Source organism: Colletotrichum higginsianum, chromosome 4 (genome assembly GCF_001672515.1).
Source record: "Colletotrichum higginsianum IMI 349063 chromosome 4, whole genome shotgun sequence".
NCBI classification, from domain to species: Eukaryota; Fungi; Ascomycota; class Sordariomycetes; order Glomerellales; family Glomerellaceae; genus Colletotrichum; species Colletotrichum higginsianum.
Genome location: NC_030957.1, coordinates 143,103 through 159,416, shown reverse-complemented (window position 1 = coordinate 159,416; position 16,314 = coordinate 143,103). Strand labels below are relative to the sequence as shown.

The window sequence follows — 16,314 nt, the reverse complement described above, 5'->3', positions numbered from 1 at the left end:
ATCCTAAAACGATGATGAACGATCCCCTTGGATCACACAATCTCTCACGTTATTTCGCTCCAGAAAAAGGGCGTCAGTCAACTTGATATCAATCACAACTATTGCAAACCCAGACAAAAGCCGAAGTCACTCCGGACCGCCGTCTTGGTTGGTGGTCAGCACAGGCACGACTTGCACCTCCGGTGGCCAACTGCGAGCCCGAACTGTCTCCAGTGAAGGCCTCGACAGGTGTTGAGTAATCGCTTGTACACCTCTCAAACACAATTACGGCGAATTCGTGGTGCTCCGTCACAAGCTGTCCTCCTATAGTGGAGAATGGTCACCCAGATCTGAGACCGGGGTCCTCCAATGAGCGTCTCAGCGGACTAATTTTCGTATTCTATACGAAAACTCGACCAAGTACTCCGGCGACCCTCCCCAAGTCAAGTCGGCATTGATCCGTTCAAAACCAGGTTGTGCCCTCTTCATCCCTACCGATAAAATGACTTTCTCTCGGAGTTGTTGCTGGCCTCGAATTCCCGCTCTCGGACTTGACGATCCCCGCGCCCAACACAACATGCTGGTTAGGTTCAGCCGTGAGCAGCGACGGCAACCCTCAGAACGCGACAGAAAGGTTCCGTGAAACGACCGTTACCAGTCAATGATACTTCCATCACAAATTCAACGTACATAAAGCGAGGGAGGTGTAAGAATCACAGCAGGAGGATGGCGGACGAACGACAGGACGAATGCTCGGATGCCACCTCCACGAAACCCGTTTCCCGCAGCGGAGGATGTTGCTGCGGCTCGTGTCGTAAGAAGAGGCGTTCACACAAGAAGTCGAGGAACGGGTGCCATAACTGCAAGAGGAGAAAGGTCAAGGTAAGCTGGATCGAGCCTACACAGGGAGAGACATTGTTCAAATCCATCTATCGTCCGCCCTTCGACGTTCCTAGCTATATAGCTAACACCGACCCGGGCAGTGTGACGAGGTCCATCCACAATGTGGGAACTGCGAAAGGTTCTCGATGACTTGCGACTATCCAGCTTCCGCCGAGGGGACAAGAACACCGCGAGATCCCGAAGAAATCGACGCTCCCAGGAAACGGAGAAGACAGCTCGCCGTCACGGACTTGCCCACCCCGACCGCCTCCGAGTCAGAAGCAGGACCGAGCCCCCTCCCACCGGTCGGCGATGTCGAGTGCAGCAAACATGTCCCGTACATTCTCGACACCCAGAGCCTCGAGCTCCTCCATTACTACATGTGCCACACGTCGACGACGCTTGGAGACGCACAGGTCTTTCGGGACGTGGTCCCTGCCCTCGGCTTCAAGCATGACTGCGTTCTGCGCATGATCCTATCCATCACGGCCCGGCATCTCACGCGAATCCGGCCCGATCAGGCCCCGTACTATCACAGCCTGGCAGACGATCACGCCGCCGCGGCGTTCCCGGAGGTCACCGCCATGCTGACGCAGGTCGACGAGGACAACTCGCAGGCGCTCTACTACGCCACAGTACTCATATGCTTGTCTTCGCTTGCTAGGGAGCCGAGTCCTGGGAACCTACTCGTCGTCGCGGAGGATGGGGAGGTCCCGTGGTGGGCGCTCATGCGGGGGGTCCGGATCGTCCTCGATGTCGTCGGCATCAACAGAATAATGGCAGACACTTACAAGGCCTTGCTCGCCGGGACGTCCGTCTGGGAGGCCCGCGCCTTTCCTCCCACTGTCGCGGAAGCGGAGGAGCTGCAATGGGAGCGAGCCCTGGCCGAGGTGGCAAGTCTCGTCGCCGACATGTTCGCCCCGGACGAAAGACCCCACAACGCCGCTCTCGGGCACTTGCGAGAGCGTTATGAGTTTGTCTTTGGGGGGAGCTCGGGTGAGCCCTTGGCCGAAGATGGGAAAACGTTCACTACCATCTTTGCCTGGCTCTTTTTGATTGAAGAGGACTTCGTGTCCTCGCTGGAGACCGGGCACCCCGCCGCTCTGCTTCTCCTGGCATATTATGGCGTCCTGCTGCGCAAGATCGAGCACCACTGGTTCATGGCTGGCTGGCCGCTTCAGATCGTGACTGGAGTTTCTAGATTGCTAGACTCGCAATACGTGAATCTGCTCCAATGGCCAATGGAGCAGGTCGGTCTCGCTCGGGTCGCAGACGAGCCGCAGCTGTGATAGTGTACCCATTGATAGCTTCATGACTTCTAACATTGCCTGGTGTGGTCATTGGCCTTTCGCCCCTATTACACAAGGCCAAGTCCAGGTTTCGTTATCTGCTCCTATCGAAACGTCGAGAACCAATCGAAGGAAAATACGACACGTTCAGAGCGCTCTACAATGGATTTGAAAAATTGCCGCAAGATATTTGCTAGGCCTGTTTGTCAGACTGATTGTCCTCCTGATATATGAAGAAACAATGAACGGACCCTTTACGATGTGAAACTGGATCGAAACTTTCAGTGGTGGAGCAAACGGTTGATACACGTCTCGGGTCTGGAAGATAGATGCAAGCGACCTAATTCCAGCCCTAGATACATGACACTCAGCGAACAACTCCAAGAGCATCAATGATATGAGCAACTGATCAGACATGAAGAGGGGGTTTTGCAGACTGAGACTATCCGGACGGCTTCTGGCCGAGTCATAATGGTGGCCGTTTTCTAGCAGAACGCCTGTCCATGCTTCGGCGCAACCAGCTTTTGCGAACCCTGTGGCGGCATTTTCTCTCATCGTTGACGTAAAACAATGGAAACCCCGGCAATCACACCCTCTCCAGGACGCAAATCCGCACATGACTACATCTTACTCGGCATCCGCATGCCGCCATCCAGACGCAGCACAGTTCCGTTGAGCATCACGTTCTCAATGGCGTGTCGTGCCAGGGCGGCAAACTCCTCGGGCTTGCCGGCGCGGACGGGGAACTCCATGGAGCGTTCGAGGCTGGCGCGGACCTTGTCGGACATGACGGCCGTCATGCGTGACTCGAACAGGCTCGGGGCGATGGTGACGACGCGGATACCGAAGCGGGCGAGGTCACGGGTCATGGGAAGCGTCATGGCGGCGACGGCACCCTTGCTTGCGGCGTAGGCGACCTGACCCTTTTGGCCGTCAAAGGCGGCGGACGAGGCGACCATAATAACGACGCCGCGCTCGCCGTCAGGCGACGAAGGGTCGTTTTTGGCCATGAGGGCGAGGGCCTGGCGGGTGAGGTCGATGGTGCCGCGGAGGTTGATGTTGAGCACGAAGTCCCAGTCGTCGAGGCTGAAGGGGTTGCCGTTGCGGTCCAATATCTACGAGGACAACGTTAGGCGGTTGGTTCCAGTCTCCAAGGTCAGACCGGGTGACTGAGCCGGAACCCCGGGGGGTGATAGGGGGTTGCGTTCATACCGTTGACGGGTTCCCGACGCCAGCGGCGGGGATGACGCCGCCGACGGGCTTGCCGGACTGCTTCACCCATGCGGCGGTGCCCTGGACGGCGGCCTCGATGCTCGCGGTGTCAAGCACGTCGCAGACGAAGAACTTGGCCGAGGACCCCAGCTTGGAGACCAGGTCGTTGCCGTTCTCCTCGTTCATGTCCAAAATGGCGGCGTTTCCGCCGTTCTTGCATATCTCTTCCACGCAGGCCTGTCCCAGGCCGGAAGCGCTGTTATGGGATGGAAGTCAGCATCATAGCAAAGTGATGCAATTCACATGTGATCAAGGTTCCGGCTGAGTGAGCTAGGTGGGATGGATGGGATTGGAAGATGTTTCGCTTACCCTCCTGAAATGATGAATGTGCGGCCTTGAATCTTCATAATGTCGTGATTCGCCTGTCTGTGTAAGAAGTACAATATTCAGTCACATGTGTGTAAGGGTCGTGATGATGATGGATGTCAGTCGGTATCAGGGTGAATCCCCCATACTTCCCTACATTAGGTACCAAGTACAGCGGGTGCCCCACTGAAGCTCGGTAGTCCGGTGAGGGTTGAGCCTCGGCACCGGCGGTGGTCTCGGTGTGTGGCTGGTGGAAGGTGAAGGAAGCTAGGGCCTCTTGTTCTCGAACGAAGCACCAAGCCACCACGCGATTGGCGGTGCGGTTAGGTAAGGCAAGAGCATAGATAAGGTACGTACTCTGTACGTATCTCCTAGATTCACCGACGGAAATGTCCGTGCTTCTGGGACCAGATGGAAAGATATACGTACCGAAACAGGTGACGCTTTGGCCTCCCAAGCAGGTACTTATCGAATGCGCGGAATGTGCAGAAACAATATGTATCTAAGTCTCCCAGTACCTATCTACCTATCTAAGTACTTTGTGGACAGGCGGTTGTGGTCTGCCGTCATTGTGTTGTCGGTCCGGACCCAAGTCACAAATCCAAGAATACCACATCCACCGCATGTTCCCCGTCAAACCGCACCGCGGCGAAGCACGTCACAACATCCCTTGCTCACCTCGAAACATACGCCCTTTTTCTCTCTTTCTTTTGCTCTCTAATCGCTGCGACCTCAACGTCGCCGCCAGCTCTTGACATTTTCCAGACTTTCGCACCCGTCGTCTCTGCTTACAAACTACACGATCCATCGCCGTCCTTATCGCTGCTGGGCCGTTGCCCGACATTTCCGATCGCACACCGCATCGTATCGCATCGCATCGCAACCCACCGCACCGCCTCCTATTGCACCGCACCGCACCGCATCACCAAGATACGCCGCATCTCAGTCAGCCAGTACACATTCCGCAAAGCACGCCACGCCACGATGACGAGACCGCGTCGCTCCAGCGCCGCGAGCGAGGAGAGCAACGGTACCGCTGGCGAGCAGGTTAGATACCGCCTCGAACACCGAACGCACGGCGACGGACGACTTTTGGTTTTGCTGACGCCCTGTGCAGGAGCTGGGTAGCATGTACGACTACTTGGCCAAGATTGTACTGCTGGGACCGAGCGGAACGGGCAAGTGAGTTACTGCTGCATGCCCTTCCTTCTGGATGGGCACGCGACCAGCCCCAGCTTGATGCATACCGGCGATAACGGGCACAGAACTAACGACTGCGTCGCCACACACAGGTCTTGTCTGCTTCACCGTTTTGTCAAGAATGAATGGAGAGTCTTGTCGTCCCAAACAATCGGCGTCGAGTTTGCGAGTAAAATCATCAAGGTCGGCACCGGATCCCGGCGGAAACGGATCAAACTACAGGTACGATGACGACGACGGCGACGACGGCGACGATGGCGACGACGCCCGCTTTACTGTCATGGCGAAGCAGGGAAGATATGCTGACTATGAGAATTGACAGCTTTGGGATACCGCCGGCACCGAACGATTCCGTTCCGTTTCTCGATCCTATTACCGCGGCGCCGCCGGCGCCATTCTCGTCTACGACGTCACAAACCATAGCAGTTTCCGCGGACTGCAGCCATTCCTCAACGATGCCCGCGCCCTGGCATCGCCGAATCTGTCGTGTCTCCTGGTAGGAAATAAGCTCGACCTCGCATCCGAACCCCTCATCGACACGAGCCTACCCCCGCCAACACCGAGCAGCCTCGGCTCCATGTCGTATTTTGCAAACGGCTCCGCGGGGTCGGGCGGCAGCAGTATTCCGTCGCTCGGCACGCAACAAAAGGCCACCGAGGCACCGGAAGGGCGCGAGGTCAGCAACGCCGACGCGAACAGATGGGCAGGCACGGTGGGGATCCCCGTTGTGATGGAGGCGAGCGCCTTCAACGGCGAGAACGTCGACGAGATTTTTGCGAGGCTCGCTAGGATGATTCTGACCAAAATCGAGCTGGGCGACATTGATCCGGACGACCCGATGAGCGGCATTCAGTACGGCGACGGCTACGGCGGAGGGTGGAATGCGGGCGCCAGCGACGGCGCAAGCATCAAGAGTTCCATGACGGGCGCCACTCTGGACGAGGCGGGCGGTGTGCGCAGGCGAAAAGGCAAGCGAAACACGCGCAGCGGCGCCAACTGGGGTTTACGGGACTGGGAGGAGGTGTTTACGTTGACGAACCGACGCAGAGGCGGCAACTGCTGTTAGATCAGTGATGGGAGAGGGGCATGATGATAAGAAAGAGAGGGACCGGGAAACAGTCTTCCCTTCCCTCCCCGAGAGCGCGGGTCCTGTCGGCCCGAGACCAGCGATGATTGTTCTTGGGGTACGGAGTTTTGCGAGGAGTTTTTTTCCACAGGATAGGTAGCCTAGCCTACCTGTGTCTGGGCCGGCACGCGGCTTCCAGGGACAGGCATGCCACCGGGGCCTGGTTTGTTTCGCAACGACGACGACGACGACGACGACGACGACGGCAACATCGGAGGAGCCAGGTTTGCTTCACGGGTCGAAATTGGGCGCGGGCGCTGGCGTTGGGGATAGATACCTCCATCCCAGGTCGGGGGAGCCATTCCGGCCGTACACATACACATTCTCACAGCTACATACATTAATGACACCTTTCAGTATACGACCTTTCAGTATACGGCCCTCTAGTGTAAGAAGATACTGGCCTTCTTTGGACTGACCAACATGATGGTTGCATGTGTTGCATGTAGAGGGACGGAGCCTGGGCTTCCAGAAGGATTGATCAAGGTGATATTATCCCACCGGGCCGAAGTCTTGGACCATGCCATGCCGGGTCGTTGTCGGTGGGAATACATCCGTCCTAATGGATGGCCCATTGGGGGGAGAGACGTGATCCGCCGAGTAATGATTACTGTTCATCGTTTGTTGTTGTAATGTTGCAATAGGACAGTTCAAGACAAGTACGCTAGACACATGTATGGCCGTGTAATGGGCTACGGTTCTAGACAAAGCCCTAGGTACCAAAGCCGACGTCAGGCTATACTTGGCAGGCAGGTTGTACGTCGGAGAATGATGCAGTGTCAACCACAGATCCCTAAGGTCCCCCCTCCCCCTCACGTCGAGTCCCAAAGAGGAAAACGGAAGGTTTCCCTCCGTGCCAGGACCCCACCGAGATGACTGGGATCGATGTGCAGGTGGGGGTGGTTGGGGGAGCTTCTTGTCTTGTTTTGGGGTAAAGCCGGTTGGTTCTCCACACTCTCTCGATGGTGAATGGTGATTTATATCCCCGAAGGCGAGGCTTTTGGGGAGAGGAGGAGGAGGGAGGGTGAGGGGGAGCTTTGGATGGAGAGTCTTCGAATAGGATGAGATGCCGGTTTGCCATCTTGACAGGTTAGAGGACGCCAGCGGAACGGAAACGGGCGGCAATAGACTCTTGGGACGGCGCAAGACCGGTTCTACTAGACTGGAAGAGAGACAGAGGGAGATAGACATGTCATGTCCTCGCTAACAAGGAACGACACATACATACGCAATACAGAGTACACAGATGCTCAGACAGTGGGATCAAACACGTCCCTGGCCCTGCCATGTGCGTGGGCTTATTCCGAATGCAGCCCATCGGGACGCCGGCTGTATCCAGCAAGGGATGTAACACTGCCTGCTGCTATTGCTGCTGCCGGAGTTTTGCAGCGTTGCGCTGTGCCTGTTGGAGAAAAGAGGCGTCCAGCGGGGATCCATAGATGGTGTGTGGGGGGGGATTCAACCTTGTAAAACCAAAGCCGCAGCAGGGCCCTGGATCATATGGATCGGGGGTGGGAGGAAAATGGAGATGCATCTCGGCGGATGTCGTCCCGTCGTTCAGACTGGGCAACGTACGTTGGAGGCTGCGACCTTTTCATCCTAGGTTAATACTGCATCAGGGGTGTTGCTGAGTAGCCTTTTGGGGGGAAAGGTAAGATGAGGCACAGCAGAAAAAGACAGTGTGTGTGGGGGGGATGAATGACACGAGGAGAGAGGTGATGACAAGTGGAGAGCTCGAGTGACATTCATGAGTGAAGGTGAGGGCGAGGGTGAGAGTAAGAGTGGAAGTAGGAGAGAAGGAGAAGATGATGAGTAAGTAGCGAGTGAGTGAAGACATGGCGTGAGTGTGAGTATGAGTATGAGTATATATGAGGAAGGCACATCCTCGCGCCTTTTCACACGTCCATCGCCTGGCTCACGCTCACTTTTACCTTCACCTTCACCTTCACCTGCGCTGTTGTTGTGTTGGAGATACCTACGCTCTCCCAGCTTATCCATACTTACACTGCAATTGCAAATCGGCCCCTCACAGCTCCATAGCTCCATCGACCCCTCGCTCTCCCCTACCCAAGGTACAGATACAGAGAGTACTGTACTGTAATACCATAATACCCCGCCACGTCCTCCGCGGGCCCCCCGTCCGACTTCGCCGTACGGCGTCAACACCGGAGGTTCTCCCCATCGCATCTTGCCTGGTGAGTCTTGACAGCTACAACTCACTTTTCTATTTATTCAAGTGGTTCTCCCCCGACACACATTCCAATTGAACCGCATCTGGGCACACAATGCGTCTTAATCCAGACCTCGTCCGCAGCTCTGGCGCCGCTGACACCACCTCTTCAAGTCATCGTCATAACCATCATCATCATCACCACCGACAAGCCCGAACCATGGCGTCCCGAACCGTGATCCCTATCGACAAGAAATGGCAGTTCAAACAGGCCGACAAGGATGACAGCGACCTTCTCGCCGTCAGCCAGTTCCCCACGAACGTTCACCTCGACCTGATACACCACAATATCATCCCCGACCCCTTCATCGGCAAGAACGAGCTCGACGTGCAGTGGATCGGGGAGAAGCAATGGCTGTACAAGACCACCTTCGCCTCCGAGGCCATTCCCGAGGGCGCCCAGGCCGTCCTGGCCTTTGACGGGCTCGACACCTTTGCGACGGTCGTGCTTAACGGCAAGACCATCCTCGAGACGGACAACATGTTCACCCCGGAGCGCGTCGACGTCACAGCCGTGCTCGCCAAGGAAGGAGGCGACAACGAGCTGGTCATTACCTTTGACAGCGCCTACCTGCGCGGCTGGAAGCTGGTCGAGAAATACCCCGATCACAAGTGGGGGTGCTGGAACGGCGACAACTCGAGGCTGGCTGTGCGGAAAGCCCAATACCACTGGGTATGCTCCCGTCTTTCTTGGCCATCTTGGTGTCTCTGACCTGACCACGGCCCGGCTAACACTCTCAACAGGGCTGGGACTGGGGCCCAACGCTCCTGACCTGCGGTCCCTGGAGGCCCATCAACCTCGAGATCTACGAGTCCCGCCTCTCTGACCTCTACTTTGAGACCACCGTTGACGACTCCCTCAAGAGCGCCAAAGTGGTCGCTCACGCCACGACCGAGGGAAGCGCCTCCAAGGTCCGCTTCGACGTCTCCCTTGACGGCAAGTCGCTCGCCTCCGAGACGGTCGACGCCAAAGCCGATGCCGACACCTCGGCCACCTTCCAGATCCAGGACCCCGCGCTGTGGTACCCCATCCGCTACGGCGAGCAGCCCCTCTACACCGTCACGGCCACTCTCCTGGCCAACGACAACGAGGTCGACAGCCTGTCCAAGAGGATCGGCATCCGCAAGGTCGAGCTGGTGCAGCGCCCCCTCAAGGAGCAGCCCGGCACGTCCTTTTTCTTCCAGGTCAACAACGTGCCCGTCTTCTGCGGCGGGAGCGACTGGATCCCCGCCGACAACTTCATCCCGCGCATCAGCAAGGAGAGGTACTACGACTGGATCCGCCTGCTGGCCGACGGCAACCAGTTCATGGTGCGCGTCTGGGGCGGCGGGATCTACGAGGAGCCGGCTTTCTACGACGCCTGCGACGAGCTGGGCATCCTCGTCTGGCAGGACTTCATGTTCGGCTGCGGCAACTATCCCGCCTGGCCGGAGCTGCTACAATCCATCGACCGCGAGGCGCGGGAGAATGTCAAGGCGCTGCGGCACCACCCGTCCATCGTCATCTGGGCCGGCAACAACGAGGACTACCAGTACGCCGAGAGCGAGAACCTGACGTACGACCTCGCCAACAAGGACGCTCAGAGCTGGCTCAAGACGGACTTCCCCGCACGCTACATCTACGAGAAGATCCTCGTCGACGCCTGCGAGGACCTCATCCCCGACACCTTCTACCACTTTGGCAGCCCCTGGAGCGGCCAGGACACGAGAGATCCGACTGTTGGCGACCTGCACCAGTGGAACGTCTGGCATGGCACCCAGGAGAAGTACCAGAATTTTGACAAGCTCGTCGGCCGCTTCGTCTCCGAGTTCGGCATGGAGGCCTTCCCCTCGGTCAAGACCATCGACGCCTACTTGCCCAAGGGCAAAGACGACCCAGACCGCTACCCGCAGTCGTCGACCGTCGACTTCCACAACAAGGCTGACGGCCACGAGCGCCGCATCGCCCTGTACCTCGTCGAGAACTTCCGCTACGCGCCCGACCCGCTGGAGCACTTTGTCTACTGCACCCAGCTCATGCAGGCTGAGTGCCTCGCGTCGGCGTACCGCTTGTGGAAGCGCCAGTGGAAGGGCCCTGGCAGGGAGTACTGCGGCGGCGCCCTGGTCTGGCAGATCAACGACTGCTGGCCCGTCACGTCGTGGGCCATCTGCGACTACTACCTCCGCCCCAAGCATGCCTACTACACCGTCAAGCGCGAGATGGCGCCCATCTCCATCGGCATTACGCGCACCGAGCACAAGCACCCGCGAGACAAGTACACGCGCGTCAACATCGACACAGAGTCGCGCATCGAGATCTGGGGGTCCAACCTGCAGCTCGAGGACCTGACTGTCGACCTCGTCGTCAAGGCCTGGGACGTCGAGACGGGCGAGGAGACGTACCACGAGACGGTTGACAAGGACTTTGTCCTGCCGGAGAACAGGTCCACCGAGATGGCGGCCTTCGCGGTGCCCGTCAGGCAAAAGGGCGACGAGGGGAGGACCGTCGTGGCGGCGTACCTAGTTCAGGGCGGCAAGCAGATTGCGAGGTATGTCAACTGGCCTGAGCCGCTCAAGTACCTGCACCTGCAGAAGCCCAAGAGCCTCAAGGCGGAGCTGGCCGAGGACGGCGATGTGGTGGAGATCAGTGCCGAGGTGCCCGTCAAGGGCGTCGCGCTCGAGGTCGAGGACGACGGCGTGGTCTTCAGCGACAACCTGGTCGACATCGTGCCCGGGGAGGTTGTCAGGATCGGGGTCAAGGGGGCCAGCAAGGAGACCAAGCTCGAGACGAGGTACCTGGGTATGTTGAATTAGACGGCCAGAGAGGCTGAAGATGAAGAGGTGGAATCATGGGAGCTAGAAGCTGGCATTCTCGTGAAAAGTAATCCAGAAGTGGATGAAGTTCGTCATGGTCTTCGGCGTGACCCGGATCTATATAAGGACAATAAAGAGCAGTAAGAGTTCAATGCTGTTCATTCTCGAGACATGGGTACAACATGACGAAGGACTGAAGCTTGAGGACCAGGTTGAGAATGGACTGCATTAATCAAAACAAGTACGAGGAGGTATCATTCAAAACTGAGAAGCCGGACGGACCGGTCTTTGCTCATGTCATCTATATCCAGTCCCAATAAACACACACGAACTCCTCAAAAAAAGGGAGAGAGAGAAAAAAACGAGAAAACATGACACTGTCAAGGCGGCTTCCTCATCTCATATTATCAAAGTCCCATTCATGCGAACCCCCCCCCCCCCCATCCCATCACCCATTCTATGATTGGTCACCATACCGCCCTCACCGGAGCTCCTGCGGGGGGTACGCGTACCCCTGCCCCTGAGGCGGCGGTGAGTTGGCCGGCGAGACGGCCCCGTTAACGGGCGAAGGCGTATACGGCTGGGCCGGATACTGCTGGTGTTGGTGCTGCTGGTATTGCTGGTACTCCTGCGGCGGCTGCTGGCCGTAGTTCTGGGCGGGAGAGGGTGTCTGCTGGGGATACTGCTGGTGTTGCTGCTGTTGGACGGGCATCTCTTGGTATTGCTGAGGCGGCGGCGGCTGTTGTTGTTGGTACTGTTGGGGAGGGTAGAACTGCTGCTGCTGCTGCTGCTGCTGCTGCTGAACATGCCCGTTCTGCGGCGGCGGCGACGGTTGCTGCTGGTAGGCCGTCTGCTGAGTGAGGAACGGCTGCTTCGACTCCATCTGGATCTCGCCCTGGCTGGCCCCGGACTGGGCCGCGGGGGCGTTGGCCTTGCGCCAGCGGACGAACTGGACGACGGTCCAGATGAAGGTGGCGAGGAAGAGGAGGAGCTGCAGGGCCGAGAGGCCGGCGATGGCGGAGAGCATGGCGAGGGCGCCGTGGCTCATGACGATGTAGCGGCGAAAGACGGTGCAGCGGCCCGAGTTGATGGCGGAGCCGTCGGAGGAGCACGAAGCGGTGACGGAGACGACGAAAGTGGCGCGGCGGGCGGCGGTGGCGCCGAGGGTCGCGAGCCAGAGGATGACGAGGAAGAGGTCAAGGGCGAGGACGGCGTAGGCGTGGTAGAACCGGCGGAGGGCGGGCAGCTTCTCGGAGAGGAGGGCGTAGAGGACGATGATCCAGGTGAAGAGGGACTAAGGTACGTTTGTTAGTTGCTGCTCGTGGCTTTACAGGGGGGGATATGTGTTGGGATTGTGACGGGAGTGAAAGGTGAAGATGGAAAGGCAAGGATATGTGGGACGGGGCAACATACGATGGCGACGGAGAGGCCGAGCTCGTCCATGTAGACCCAGTGGATGATGGCGGCCGAGAGGCCGAGGATGATGATGGCGAGGAAGAACTGGAGGCCGCGGACGGCTACCAGCCAGGTCGGCGTGACGATCATGGGAGGCGGCGGGCCGCTGGGGGCATGATGCGTGTAGCTCTGCTGCTGCTGCTGCTGCTGCTGGGGGGGTTGGCCCTGGGGCAGAGGCTGTGCTTGCGGATGTTGCTGCTGCGTGTCGGTCATCATGATGATGTCTGAGGGCCTCGTCGTTCTCGAGAGGTTGGCAGTGAAAGTTGTAAAGGGGCGGAGGGAACCAGTTCAGGTTCAACCTGGGCAGTCCTAGTCGGTCCACGATGGGATAGGCGACGAGTAGAGAAAGCGGAGGTGGAGGGGGGGGGACGTAGTATCACAGAATCCGTCGCGGGAAGAGCCAAGGACGGGAGTGAACTCCCAAAAGCGCCGTGGCGGGGGAGCGAAGGATATAGGCATACACTTATGGGCTGAGACCTCTTACAAGATGTGGGAAGGAAAGGACGAGTCAAGGGAGGGAAAGACGGGGTGAAGACTGGCCGACGTATCGTCAGACTTGTTCTGTATCCTCCGACCCTGCCCCCCCCCCTTTCACTCAGCCTCCATATCTGGGCCCAGTCTTGAGCTATGCCACATGTGCCTGATGGCGTTCCGTAGCGCGATGCAGGGTTGTTTCTTGTTCTTCTCGTTGTTTGTTTATTTGTTGTTGCTGCTGCAGCGCCTCGTTTGGTTCAAACCATGCTACGGCGCGCCGGCCTAACGACGCTTGTCAGCCTAGCGAAACGACCCATAAGATGGAAAGAGGCAGAGAGAGAGAGAGAGAGAGAGAGAGAAAGAGGGAGTTCTCTGCGCGAGGTACCTGGGGCCCGTGGGCGTTCTGGTGGCTTGTTCAGACTGGTGGGAGCATTGGGGAGAATGCCTAACTGTGGGCTCTGGTTAAGCTCGAAGCGGCCCACGAGGTTAGGTTTTGGGGCAGGGGTTTAGGAGTACGATGCGAGGCCGTTCAGCTCGTCTGCAAGGTTGACAATGGCCGAGGCAGGGTTTGCAGGTGCCGGTGGTTGAAGACGGGCTGCCGGCATGGACCGTCGGGACGTGATTCGTGAATCGAGTTGGTGGCATCATGTACGGAGGGCTTGTCGTGACTGTGTGACTGGTGTGTGTGTGGTGTGTGTGACTCTGTCTCAACTCTCATGACTGTGAATGGCTGCCCAATCCACAACACTGGACCAAACAGGCAAGATTGAGATTCCGCGCAGACTAACAATTGGGGGGATAGAGAGCGGAACGGCGTCCGGGCTAGGCCGGTTCGGGAGCTGGGAGTGACGCTCGAGATCGCTAGTGCGCGCCGTGGCGTCTTCAGCTGAGCGGGAGGGCGGAGCCTGTCTGCCTGCGTTCTCGTCTTTATTCGCGGCCGTGTCTGGCCAGTTGTCGTAGGTTCGCTGTCCACCAAGGTGAGAGAGGGCCGAATATGGCATCCGGGTCGTGGTGATAAGTGAAGACGTTCCGTGTGTGCATACAGACCTAGAGAAGATACAGACATCTCGGCACTCGGCCGGGGGGCTCCGTCCGGTCTGCCGGCGCGAACGGCGTTTGCCTTGTTCCGCGTTTCACGAACCGATGCCAAGTCGCGTAGGGCGCGTTGTCGTATGATGGCTTGGCTGTTTGACTCATGCCACTTAGACACGCACGACTGAGATGTGGTTTAGCTCCATCAACGGTGATGGAGACGGCACACGAGATTCAAGACACAAACGACACGGTTGGGGGAATTATCTGGATCATTGTTGATCGTAACTAATGCCTACATGCCTCTCTCTCTCTGTCTGTCTCTCTTTCTATCTCCCCCGTCTTTCCCATCTCGCTTCATCAAAAACCATCCATGCTATAACGTGCGCCGTGGAAAATACATCGCAAACCCGCCCAGACGCCCGCCCATCCACACCCTTTTTCAACACCACCCGCTCGCCTTGACAGTCATTGCTTTTTCCTTCTTCACTCTTGCCTTTTCATCTTTCATCTCTCGTCTTCCTTCTAAAAATTTTTTTTTTTTCCATTTTCATCCGTTGATTTAACAGCAGCCACCCTGGTTGCCGCCCTCGGCCGCCTTCTTGGGGTCGACGTCGGTGCTAAAGGTGCTGTCGACATTCTCGTTGGGGCCGGCGATGAGGATCTTGATGACCTGGCCCTCCTTGACCTTCTTGAAGGCCTCCTCGGCCTGCCTGAACTCGACGATGCCCGTGATGAGCTTCTTGACGTTGACGCTGCCGTTGGCGACGAGGTCGATGGCGAGCTTGTAGTCGCCCGGGCCGTAGCGGAAGCTGCCGCGCGCCGTCACCTCCTTGAGGCACAGCGCCATGATGGGGAAGTTGATGTCGGCCTTGCCCATGCCGCCCTGGACGTAGGTGCCGCCCATGCGGACGACGTGCAGGCTGGTCCGGATCGACGGCTCGGCGCCGCTGGCATCGATGACGACGTCGGCGCCGGCGCCGAGCTCGCACTGCTCGATCAGGGCGCGCGCGTTCTCCTCGGCCGACACGCGCTGCGACAGGTACGTGTGCGTCGAGGCCAGGTCGCGGGCGAAGTCGAGCTTAGACTGCACAATGTCGACGCTGACGACCTTTGTGGCGCCAAAGGAGCGCGCGACGGCGGCGCAGAGTAGGCCGACGGGGCCGGCGCCCATGACGACGACGGAGGCGCCGGGGGTCACGCGGGCCTGCTTGGTGATGTGGACGGCGACGGCCAGCGGCTCGATCAGCGCGCCCTCCTGCAGCGAGACGTTGTCCGGCAGCTTGTAGCAGAAGTCCGAGGGCGCGACCCAGAAGCCGGCGAGGGTGCCGTCGTAGGGGGGCGTGGCGGCGAAGCGCATCTCGGGGCAGAGGTTGTAGTGGCCGGCGAGGCAGTCGCCGCAGCGGCGGCACGGGTAGCCCGGCTCGAGGGCGACGCGGTCGCCGACGCGGAGCGTCTTGACGGCGTCGCCGACCTGGAGGACGGTGCCGGCCGACTCGTGGCCGAGCACCATCGGGTCCTTGACGACGAAGTGCCCGATGGCGCCGTGCTCCCAGTAGTGCACGTCAGAGCCGCAGATGCCCGTGTAGTTGACGGCCACGAGCACGTCGTGGGCGTCCGAGACGGAGGGGACGGGGCGCTCGGCGAACTCGACGTCGTGCGGCTTGTTGAGGATGAAGGAGAGGTTCTGCGGGCTGGTGTCAGGAGACTGTGTCTGTTCGTGGTGGTGAACGGGCGTTTGGGACCTACGCTTTTGCCCTCGGTGCCGGCCATGATGGATGGACTTGGTGGGGGTTGTGAGGGTAGAGAGGTAGAGAGAGAGAGAGATTTGGGAGCTGATGAGGGATGACGGCGGGCGGTCTGTTGGAAGCTGTCGGTGTTCGTTCTTTGTCGAAAGAGCAGAGATCGGGGATTGTCGGGGTCTTCGTTAAAGGTCACGAAAAGGGGAGAGGGAGGGTATCGCTGGAGAAGCACAGAGAAGACAACAAGACCGTAGATGTCGGAGGAGACAAGAGTGAGTTAGAGAGAGAGAGAGAGAGAGTAGAGGGAGGGAGAGAGCGAGGAGCTCCGGGGATCGTGGGCCGGCGCACAACAGGTTAAATAGCTATGACACCAGCCCAGGCCCGCATCGCGGCGTCATGGATCACGATTGGACGGCATGGATGGGGGGAACATGTGGACGCGATGGAGCTTATGTTCTTGGAGTGAGAGGATGGATGAGTGAGCGAGTGCGAGACACAGAAGAGCGAGCATGGGAAACACCAAATGTCTGGCGG

General features: G+C 58.5%; 6 protein-coding genes across 6 annotated transcripts; 3 read left to right on the top strand and 3 right to left on the bottom strand.

Annotated features, from left to right (window-relative positions):
- Positions 1-1,007: 1,007 nt before the first annotated feature.
- On the top strand, positions 1,008-2,150 carry CH63R_05398 (C6 zinc finger protein; the record flags this gene model as incomplete). The annotated part of the gene is made up of 1 exon (XM_018300373.1): positions 1,008-2,150. The coding sequence occupies one exon, from the start codon at positions 1,008-1,010 to the stop codon at positions 2,148-2,150; it is 1,143 nt and encodes a 380-aa protein (XP_018158223.1).
- Positions 2,151-2,770: 620 nt separating this feature from the next.
- On the bottom strand, positions 2,771-3,769 carry CH63R_05397 (Short-chain dehydrogenase; the record flags this gene model as incomplete). The annotated part of the gene is made up of 3 exons (XM_018300372.1): positions 2,771-3,265; positions 3,363-3,618; positions 3,732-3,769. 3 exons carry the CDS (start codon positions 3,767-3,769, stop codon positions 2,771-2,773), a joined length of 789 nt encoding a protein of 262 aa, XP_018158222.1.
- A 943-nt stretch (positions 3,770-4,712) lies between these two features.
- CH63R_05396 (Ras family protein) lies at positions 4,713-5,994 on the top strand (the record flags this gene model as incomplete). Its single annotated transcript, XM_018300371.1, has 4 exons — positions 4,713-4,775; positions 4,846-4,910; positions 4,964-5,150; positions 5,251-5,994. 4 exons carry the CDS (start codon positions 4,713-4,715, stop codon positions 5,992-5,994), a joined length of 1,059 nt encoding a protein of 352 aa, XP_018158221.1.
- Positions 5,995-8,444: 2,450 nt separating this feature from the next.
- Positions 8,445-11,077, top strand: CH63R_05395 (Glycosyl hydrolase family 2; the record flags this gene model as incomplete). Its single annotated transcript, XM_018300370.1, has 2 exons — positions 8,445-8,957; positions 9,029-11,077. 2 exons carry the CDS (start codon positions 8,445-8,447, stop codon positions 11,075-11,077), a joined length of 2,562 nt encoding a protein of 853 aa, XP_018158220.1.
- A 481-nt stretch (positions 11,078-11,558) lies between these two features.
- CH63R_05394 (Integral membrane protein) lies at positions 11,559-12,748 on the bottom strand (the record flags this gene model as incomplete). The annotated part of the gene is made up of 2 exons (XM_018300369.1): positions 11,559-12,371; positions 12,491-12,748. The coding sequence occupies 2 exons, from the start codon at positions 12,746-12,748 to the stop codon at positions 11,559-11,561; spliced, it is 1,071 nt and encodes a 356-aa protein (XP_018158219.1).
- Positions 12,749-14,600: 1,852 nt separating this feature from the next.
- CH63R_05393 (alcohol dehydrogenase GroES-like domain-containing protein) lies at positions 14,601-15,811 on the bottom strand (the record flags this gene model as incomplete). Its single annotated transcript, XM_018300368.1, has 2 exons — positions 14,601-15,725; positions 15,788-15,811. The coding sequence occupies 2 exons, from the start codon at positions 15,809-15,811 to the stop codon at positions 14,601-14,603; spliced, it is 1,149 nt and encodes a 382-aa protein (XP_018158218.1).
- Positions 15,812-16,314: the final 503 nt, after the last annotated feature.